General features: G+C 49.2%; 1 protein-coding gene across 1 annotated transcript; it reads left to right on the forward strand.

Moving 5' to 3' along the window:
* Window positions 1–4,015: 4,015 nt before the first annotated feature.
* On the forward strand, window positions 4,016–9,083 carry PDCL3 (phosducin like 3). Its single transcript, XM_055121768.1, has 6 exons — window positions 4,016–4,151; window positions 4,577–4,694; window positions 5,637–5,727; window positions 6,406–6,549; window positions 7,365–7,573; window positions 8,767–9,083. The coding sequence occupies exons 1-6, from the start codon at window positions 4,041–4,043 to the stop codon at window positions 8,907–8,909; spliced, it is 816 nt and encodes a 271-aa protein (XP_054977743.1). The 5' UTR covers window positions 4,016–4,040; the 3' UTR covers window positions 8,910–9,083.
* The last annotated feature ends 282 nt before the right edge of the window (window positions 9,084–9,365 follow it).

Here is a 9,365-nt window from a genome sequence, read left to right on the forward strand (position 1 = left end):
GCAATTTTCTGATACATGGACGGATCTGAAGAGTATCAGGTTGAGTGAAGTGAGTCACAGGGAGAGAGACAGAAATAGAATGATGTCATTCATATGCGGGACACAGAGAAACATAGTAGGGGAAGCACTAATGCCCAAAGACAGTAGAAGCAAAGAGCAGGAGGACTGGTCCTAGAAGAAATCTTGTCACTGTGGGGCAGGGGTTATCAGTCAGGGAAGGGACCCTTAAAACAAAGATAGAAGGAAGTAGTCACTCTGATGGAGGACTGGGTACTGAAATGGGTAAAGCAACATGTATGATACCCAATCAGTAAGTCTCATAAACCAGTGTCTAAATAAAAACTAAAAAATGTCTGCCATAGAGGTAGGCTGTTGTGGGGGGGATGTGGCAAAAGGGAAACTGAGGAATTTGGTGGAGGGAAGCTGGCACTAGTCAGGATGAGTGTTGAAACATTGTAAACCTGGAATTCAATCATATATAACTTTGTAATTCATGGTGATTCAATGAAAAATAAATGAAGACAAAGGCACTACGATGTGAAGGTAGAATATAATAAGAATCAATGAGTGTCTGCTCTCCACTGCTTTGGTTGCCGGAACAAATGAGCTTGGTAAGCAGAAAAAGTTCATTGTGGTGGCTGACACAAGCTCAAATTATGTCTGGGGTTTTAATGCAAAAGGTTGGTGCAAATAAAACAAATTTATTTAGGTGGTAACAACCTGAGAATATGGAGGACTTCTCTCCCCAAATCAGCTTCCTCTCAGACTGGATCCAGGGATTTCTGATGGGCTGGTGGAGCAAAGGGGCAAGAGCAGAAGAGATAAAGAGGGGTGCTTGACTTGCAAGAAGATAACGCAGGTCCGATCCACATACACTATGTGCTCAGGGCTCAGCCCCACCAGGAGTGATCCCTGAGCCCAGTGAATGAGCCCCAAAGACTACAAGGTGTGGTGCAAAAACCAAAAAAGGGTAGAGGGCTGGTGGGGGTAAGTTCAGTCACGCAGTGTTCTAAGGTATCAGTGGTTTGACAGAGTCTCTGGACATTGCAGATCTGTTCTTTATAAAACATGTTAAATGACACTGCTGTACAAAGTGTCCTCTTGGTTTACATAAAATATCTGCTGTTAGTTCTTTCTCATCGTGGATGACTCCTACTTGAATGCTAAATAGTTTATAGAAACATTTCTCAACCCTGTGGAAAAGGCAGGAGCCAGGGGTGAGAGAAAAATCTATAAATTCTGTGAAAAACAAGATGAGGTTAGAGGATGGTAATAACTCTTACACTGCCTTTATGACTGGTGGTCAGATGCCATTGAGGTAGTTCAGATCGAACCAGGAAAAAATGCTGCTTTCTCACTTCAGATTCTGACTCTGTACCTGCGACCTTCTTCCGCAGCCTCATGTAGCCAGCATGGACCCTGCTGGCCACTGCACATGCTGCTGCCATGACGCTCACCCAGGCTAAAGGACCTCCACTCTCCTCTATCTGTCTGGAGAATTTCTTTACGGAGGAGCCTAGAATAAATGTATCTTGTGAATGAGTTGCCTCTTTTTTAATTTACTGATAAACAACTACCATTTAAAAAAAATCTAGAGCTATAGCACAGCAGGTAGGGCATTTGCCTTGCATGCGGCTGACCCATCCTCTTTGATTCCTTCATCCCTCTCAGAGAGCCTGGCAAGCTACCAAGAGTATCCCGCCCGCACGGCAGAGCCTGGCAAGCTACCCGAGGCATATTCAATATGCCAAAAACTGTAACAAGTCTCACAATGAAGATGTTACTCAAGCAAATCGATGAACAATGGGATGTCAGTGCTACACCCCACACACATTCAGTTATGTAAACCCATATAGGCTTGTAACCCACAGTTTAAGAAGCTATAAAAAGACTCAGATATGGTGGGAAATCATTTAGAAATTTCTTTAAAAATATAAACCTGTCTTTTCTTAGATTCAGTCATTTACCAAAAAAATGTATGTATGTCCTTAGAAAGACTTTTATATTTCTAACACAGATACTGTGACTGCAAAATTCCATCAACAGGTAAGTGGAAAACACACTGTGACTATAATGTAGAAAATTATTAATCAACAAATGATGTGTTTGATGTAGGCAAGTAGGCAGGGAAGGGAAATGAATTTCTAGGATATAATAAACTCATGTAGCCTTAAGACCACCAAGGCCCACCTTGTGAGCACAGGAACTAAGGCCTGATAAGACTTCACCTGGAAGAGTAACAGAAACCAGAGAAGGCTGGGTCCCTTCTAAAGAAGCTGCAGCAGGAACAAAGGCCAGCAAAGAAATTTCAAAGAAGGCTATTAACCTCTCCACTCTACCCCCTGGCAACCTACTTAGTTAAAGCCACTGAGCTTTTTTAACTAAGAAGATGCCCCACAGTTGGGGCAGGTTGGGAAAACCCTATAAATGCCCATATAGGCTTGTAACCTATATGTAACCTTGAACAAAGGAGAGGTGCATATATTCTGCCGGAGCCCATGTGCTGCTTGTGTTCACGTGGTACAGCACATGTGTGGCCCTCATCTCCCCTATTGAGATGTGGATGTTCATGCTTCCATGTCTAATGATGGGGTGTAGAGCTCTCTCTGCTTGAAGCCGGGTTCTCATGTGCATTACTCTCTCACTTTCTCTTTCCTCTTCCTAAACCCCCCAAATAAAATCTGTTTTTACTTCACTGCTTTTCTACTCCTGAAATTCTTTTCTACAAGGTAAGACAAGAACCCAGTAACCCTGGGTAAGGTTTTAGGTCGGACGTTTTACTTCCTACAAAGAGCAAATCATCCCCGCAACCTGAGTGGTGGCTCCCCAAGAAATCAGGTGGTGAGGATCAACTCCCCTCCCTTAGAGACCAAGAGAACTTCAGGTATGGCCTCGTGGCCACCTGGTGGGGCTGGCAGGGCTCTGGCATGCTGTAGGAGCTTATCAGAGACTTTATCACTCCTGGCCTTCCCAGCTGGTCCTGGGGGGCAGAGGCAGGCTGGGAGAAAGTGACTGTCTCTCCTCCGGCCTCACATAAGCTACCCGTGGGGGCCTACCGACCTCATGCTGAGGTATATCTATATATCAAAGACAGCGCACCAGATGGGATACTTGGGAATTCTATTTATATACAATTCTAGAAAATAAGTATTAACCTATAATGAAAAAAATCAGTCATTCTAGACTAATAGGGTGACCGGGTTGGGGGCTAGAGAAAAACAAGACTCCAAAGGCACACGATCGTCATTCTGCAGAGGACACAGGTCATCGTTTTTTTCTGGTGTATAAATATGTGAATACGCGTAAAAATCATTGTACACTTTAAATTAGCAAAATCGATCACATGGTTTTTAAACACGGGCCAAATGCGGAGGCGCCCAAAGCCCAGGCGTGGAATGCGGTCTTAACAAAGCTGACGTGACGTCAATTCCGGTGTCTACGTCATCACCGGAACGCGAGGCGCCTTTGAAGACACGAGCGAGCCCGTTTCCGATAATACCTCACTTCCGGATCCGGAATTTCTCCGGAGTGGGCGGGGCGAAAGCTGTATTCGCGTGCGCGGTGTCCTCAGAAGGGCGGGACGCGCGTGTGGGTGTGTGAACTGCGGAGACGGGGCGGATCGCGTGTGCGCAATGTCCACTGCTGGGAGGGTGTGCGCGTGCGCAGTGTCCCCAGGCCGGGGCGTGAATAGGCGCGCGTGCGCAGTGTCCCAATGGGGGGCGGGGCATGGCCGGGTGCGCGTGCGTAATGTCCGCAATGGAACGGGGCGTGGCAGGGCGCGCGAGCGCAGGGTTTTCCAAAACCCCACCCCCTCCGCGGAGCGGGGCGTGATGGGGCGCGCGTGTGCAGTGTCCTCGTTGTGCAGAGGTGTTCTAGGCGCGCGTGCGCGTTCTCCCCGCTGGGCGTGGGGGGGGGGGTTGTCCTAGGCGCGCGTGCGCGGTGTCCGTGCTGGGCGGGCGGGGACCGGGTACGCATGCGCCATGTCGGGGGGTTGGCCGGAGCCAGCTGCGCGTGCGCCGTGTCCTCCGCGGGGGCGGGGCATGTCTGAGCGCGCGTGCGCGACGTCCCCGCGGGGCGGGGTGTGTCCGGGCGCGTGCGCGGTGTCGCGGGGCGGGGCGCGCGTGCCGGGTGTTCGCGGTGCCAAGATGCAGGTGAGTGTCCTGGGCGCCGGGGCTGAGTTCGTGCGGGACCCTCGGGGCTGACCCCTGACTCGCTGGGCGCCTCGACGCGCCGCCGCCTGACTCCGCCCCCTGCGGCCGTCGGCTGGGTTCTCCGGCTGACCCACCCGGCCCCTACGGCCCTAACAGTGCTCCTCGCGGAACCTTAACAGTGCTCCGTGTAGGGCTTTACAGTGCTCCTTGGGGACTTTAACAGTGTTCCGCGCGGGGCTTCACAGTGCTCCACGCGGGGCTTTACAGTACTCCATGCGGCACTTTAACAGTGCTCTGTGTGGGCTTTACAGTGCTCCGTACGAACTTTAACAGTGCTCGCTTTAACAGACTTTGACAGAGCCCGCACCCCCTCGAGGGCAGAGGCATGACCCAGGGGTCACCCATGTCCCTTCCCCGCCCTGCAGGACCCTGATGCGGACACGGAGTGGAATGACATCCTGCGCAGGAAGGGCATCCTGCCCCCCAGGGACGGCCAGGGGCGGCCGGAAGAGGAGGAGGAGGAGCCAGCCCAGCAGCCGGTCGGTGGGTCAAGGCGCATCCTGCTGCCCAGCTCGGGGTGGGCCCACTCTCGGGGGAGGGCCCAAGCCAGCCCGGGTGGTACCTCTGCCAGCTGACTTCTCTGCCTGGCCTGCCAGCTGACACGTCTGCCTGGCCCATCAGCTGCCCCCTTGCTGGCCAGCTGCCCCCCTACTCTTGCGTGTTGCCTGCAGAGGTGAGGGCACTGCGGGACTGTGGGATGGTGTGAGGAGGGCCCATCCTTGCCTCCTGGTGTGTGAACCACTTTGGGTGATGCCAGAGAGAATTTTCAGTCCCGAGTGTTTGCACATTTGCAAGAGCTTCACGACTCTCGTTTTCGTGAACTTGACAATTTTTTTGCTTGTTGATGGGCCACACCCAGCAGTGCTCAGGCCTTACTCCTGGCCCTGTGCTCAGGGATCACTCCTGGTGGGCCCAGGGTGTCAAGAGGTCAGACCCAGGTCGCCCATGTGCCCTGCCAGTGTCCTTCCCGCTGTCCCATCACTCTAGCCCATGCGTCCTTATTCCTGTATAGAGGTCAGAGACCTGGGCCTATAGAAGCCAACATAGTTTTTGTCTTTTGGAAATACCCTTCCTGAGAGTAGTCTATGGACAGAACTTGATGGCTGCGTAGTACCTGCACTGGAAACCAAACGGAGAGAGAGTAAGGGAATGTGCCTGCCACGGAGGCAGGGGGAGGGGTACTGGGGACATTGGTGGTGGAGAATGGGCACTGGTGGAGGGTGGGTACTTGATCATTTTATGACTGAAATGTAATCACAAAAGCTTGCAAGTCGGGGAAAAATACTCTTAATTGCTTCCATACTAATGTAGTATTTTAAGTTTGGTTTGGGGAGGGCCTGGGAACCTTCTGTTATGTACATCTTTAAGGAAGAAAGTGAAGGGAAAATTGCATATTTGCTAGACTTAATTTTTTGCCCTTTACAGTAAAAACATATGAAGATATGACTTTGGAAGAACTCGAAGACAATGAAGATGAATTTAATGAAGAGGATGAACGTGCTATTGAAATGTATAGGTGAGTGTGTGGGGGGGGTACGTGTGCCCTCGTGTAGGTGAGAGAAGTGGACTGTGAGGTTAATGTACAAATATGGATTTCCATTGCTGCATACCAGAAACTCAAGTAATACTGTAGTACCGCTCTTTCTTTCTCTAATTTCTAAAATACAAGTTGTTGGCATTACCGGTTCTGTTTCTTCAGTGCGGTAAAATAATAGTGTACCATTTTATCAGATACTCACTAAGAATGTGTCCTTTGGGCCGGAGTGATAGTTCAGTGGGTCGGGCACCGCCTTGCCCATAGCCAGTTACATGTTTGGTCCCTCACGCCTGCTGGAAGTGATTCCTCAACACCATCAGGTGTGGCTCAAAAACCACGGGGTCACCCTTTATGTGTGGAGGGCCAGGCTCTGTGCCAGGTGCCAGCAGATGTGACCCGGCACTGGTGGCCTGAGCAGCACAGAGTCCTCCAGCACTAGCCCTGGGCTGGTGGACCTGTGGGCCGATGAGCACCAGGAGTGGCCCCTGGGCTCTGGCACTACTTGAGAGGCCCTAGGGAGAGAAGAGGAAGGGTGGCCTTTGACATATGCCTGTCCTTGGGCCACTTTCGAAAGGGACTTGAGGCAGTTAAACAAACTGGGCCCCTCCGAGGCTGTGCTGCTGCCCTGTGGTGAGGCTGCTTCTCTCTCCTGTGCAGGCAGCAAAGACTGGCTGAGTGGAAAGCAACTAAATTGAAGAATAAGTTTGGAGAAGTTCTGGAGATCTCGGGAAAGGATTATGTCCAAGAAGTTACTGAAGCCGGTGAGGGCTTGTGGGTAATCCTGCACCTTTACAAACAAGGGTGAGCTGATGTTACAGTCTTTAAAACGTTCATGTAGGGGCAGGGCGAGTCCAGAAGGGACACCAGGGCCTTGCACACAGCTGACCCCAGTGTTATCCTGGCACACACGGGGGCCATGCCCTGCCAGGACTCAGCCCTGAGCATAGAACAGGAGTGAGTACGAGCACTGCAGGTTGGGCCCCAAAACACAGACACCAAAAATGCTTCACTGGAATTTGTCTTGAACATCCCAGGCTTCCTCCACAGTGGATGTTTGTTGCCAGACTTGAGTGCCTACATTGTGTCTTTCATACCAGGGAAACAGTTGCTGTTCCTGCTGAGGGAAGCTTGAGAATCTTTGAAGAGTTCTGGGGCATGGTCTTGTTGGTCAGTGTTCTCTGGGAGTGGCTCTGGTCTGCCACTATTTGTGGCTCATAGTGTGAGGCCATGCTAAACCAACATTTCTCACCCGGGGTGCCAGGATATCCCAAAAGGGCCGTGGGGAAGTTGCAGTATGTTGGGCACCATAGCATGAGACTAAGGGCCAACCAATAGGACGGGTGAGTGGGGGAACCCAAGGGAAAGGTTGAGAAACGTTGATAGAAACCTTAAACGTTCTCTGGTTTAGCTCATTCAGCTTGGAGGACAACTATCTTTGCCTTGGAGTTGATTTTCGACTTCTGTTGAGTCAAGTTAAATTGGGCTTTAGACTCTGAAAATATTAGAAATTGTTTTAAAAATAGCAGTTTACTTTTGCTGGAGTGGCCACCTGGGAAGCTGAGTCTTTGTTCCGTGGACATACAGAATCACTGCTGCATTGGCTGCCATTTTTCTAGGATTCCGCTCTGTGCCCTGATCAATCAGCACTTCAGTGGACTTGCACGAAAGTTTCCTCACGTCAAGTTCGTCAAAGCCATCTCGACCACCTGCATCGCGAACTACCCGGACAGGAATCTCCCCACAGTGTTCGTCTACCTGGACGGGCACATCAAGGCCCAGTTTATTGGCCCTTTGGTGTTTGGTGGCATGAGCTTGACCAGAGACGGTAAGGGCCTGGGTGGTGGCGGCCGGGCCTTTGGACCCCTCGGGGCCCGTTCCCGGGTGAGCACCTCTGCCTTGGTGCCAACAGTCATTGAAAGGAAAGAACATTCTATTTCTCATCTTATTTGAATAATTGGGGCAGTTACAATTGACCTTTAATAATTTTTAGTTAGAAGAAAGCACAGTGGACTGTAAAATGTATATTTGATGTTCACATAAAAAAGGCGTTTTGAAATTTGCTCTGCAGAGTTTCACCATAGAGTATTTCATGGATTATAAGAGAAAGAAATATAGGGAATAACCTTTTTCACTGATTCTGTGCTTTCTGGTATCTTTTTAAAAAATTACTCGTATTTGAGTTTTGGCAAGTATTATAGTAATAGTTATTTTCTTCAAAATTAAAACATTTAAAAAATTTTATTGTAGTTCAAGTACTATGGTAATGATAGTGCTAATATTTTTGATCTCGATGTACAAAATTACTGTACCTCGCCATCTTCCAAATAGTATTCTGAATGTATCTGTTCCAGGTTGTTATCATTTATCCTTTGATTTAGAGATTGAGGTACTGGGTATAAAATGTAAACATTTCCTTTTGTTGATTGAATGAGATTTAAAGATTGGGTTACCAGTATCATTGTGTGAAATATATCCTTTAAATTTTTTTATGATAATTTTTTTTTTCTTTTTGGGTCACACCTGGCGATGCACAGGGGTCACTCCTGGCTCTGCACTCAGAAATTACCCCTGACGGTGCTCAGGGGACCATATGGGATGCTGGGAATCGAACCCGGGTCAGCCGAGTGCAAGGCAAACGCCCTACCCACTGTGCTATCTCTCCAGCCTGCTATCTCTCCAGGCACTTCATGATTATTTTTTTCCTGGTAAATTGTCCAATCAGAGAATCTGTAGTCATTAAAAGATAGACTTAGTTTCTACTTTAATTACCTTGTCGGTTCAATTTTATATTGTATCTCAATTGTTCTTATGCTCTGAAAAAATATTTGAAAGCATTTTGGTTTTTCTCCTTACAGAACTGACTTTTTTCTCTTTCTTCTGGGTACCTGGTCATTACCCACTGAAATCACCAGAAAACACTGATGATAGTTTCTGAGTGGCAGGACAGACCCGTGCCTGAGGGGTGGGGGCAAGGGCCCTGTTTTCTGTACGGTGATCTGTTTCTTCTCCATTCCGTAGAGCTGGAGTGGAAGTTGTCTGAGTCTGGAGCGATCAAGACCGACCTGGAGGAGAACCCCAAGAAGCCCCTGGAGGACGCTCTGCTGTCGTCCGTGCGGGGCTCGCTGCCCCGGAGGACGGGGAGTGACTCAGAGGACGACTGAGGCTGCGGAGGGGAGGCCGGCAGCGGAGGCGCAGGTTCTGGGGTTCTGTTTACCTTTTATAATCATGCTTCAGAGTTCATCACGCTCAGAATTAATTGTTGCTGGGGTTTCTATTTCAGTTTTTGAAACTTAAAATTATTAGCATATCTTATTTAATAAAAAGATAAAACCCAACTCATGGTATGGCGGATACCTGTTTTTCTCTTATTTTAAGTTGTAGAACTTAGCCTAGTTGTAGATACATTATTGTCCTTGTTTTGGAACCACACCCTACCATGCTCAGGGGTCACTCCTGGTGGCATTCGGGGACCATACGGGGTGCCGAGGATTGGACTTGGGTCAAGTGCTCTTCCCACCGTACTGTCACTCCAGCCTTGTGAAGTAGGCCATGCTGCTCTAAAAAACTCCAGTTCAGTAATTGGAAGAGTTGGAAGAGTCCAATTTACTGCTCTGTGA

Source organism: Sorex araneus, chromosome X (assembly GCF_027595985.1).
Source record: "Sorex araneus isolate mSorAra2 chromosome X, mSorAra2.pri, whole genome shotgun sequence".
Taxonomy (NCBI): Eukaryota; Metazoa; Chordata; class Mammalia; order Eulipotyphla; family Soricidae; genus Sorex; species Sorex araneus.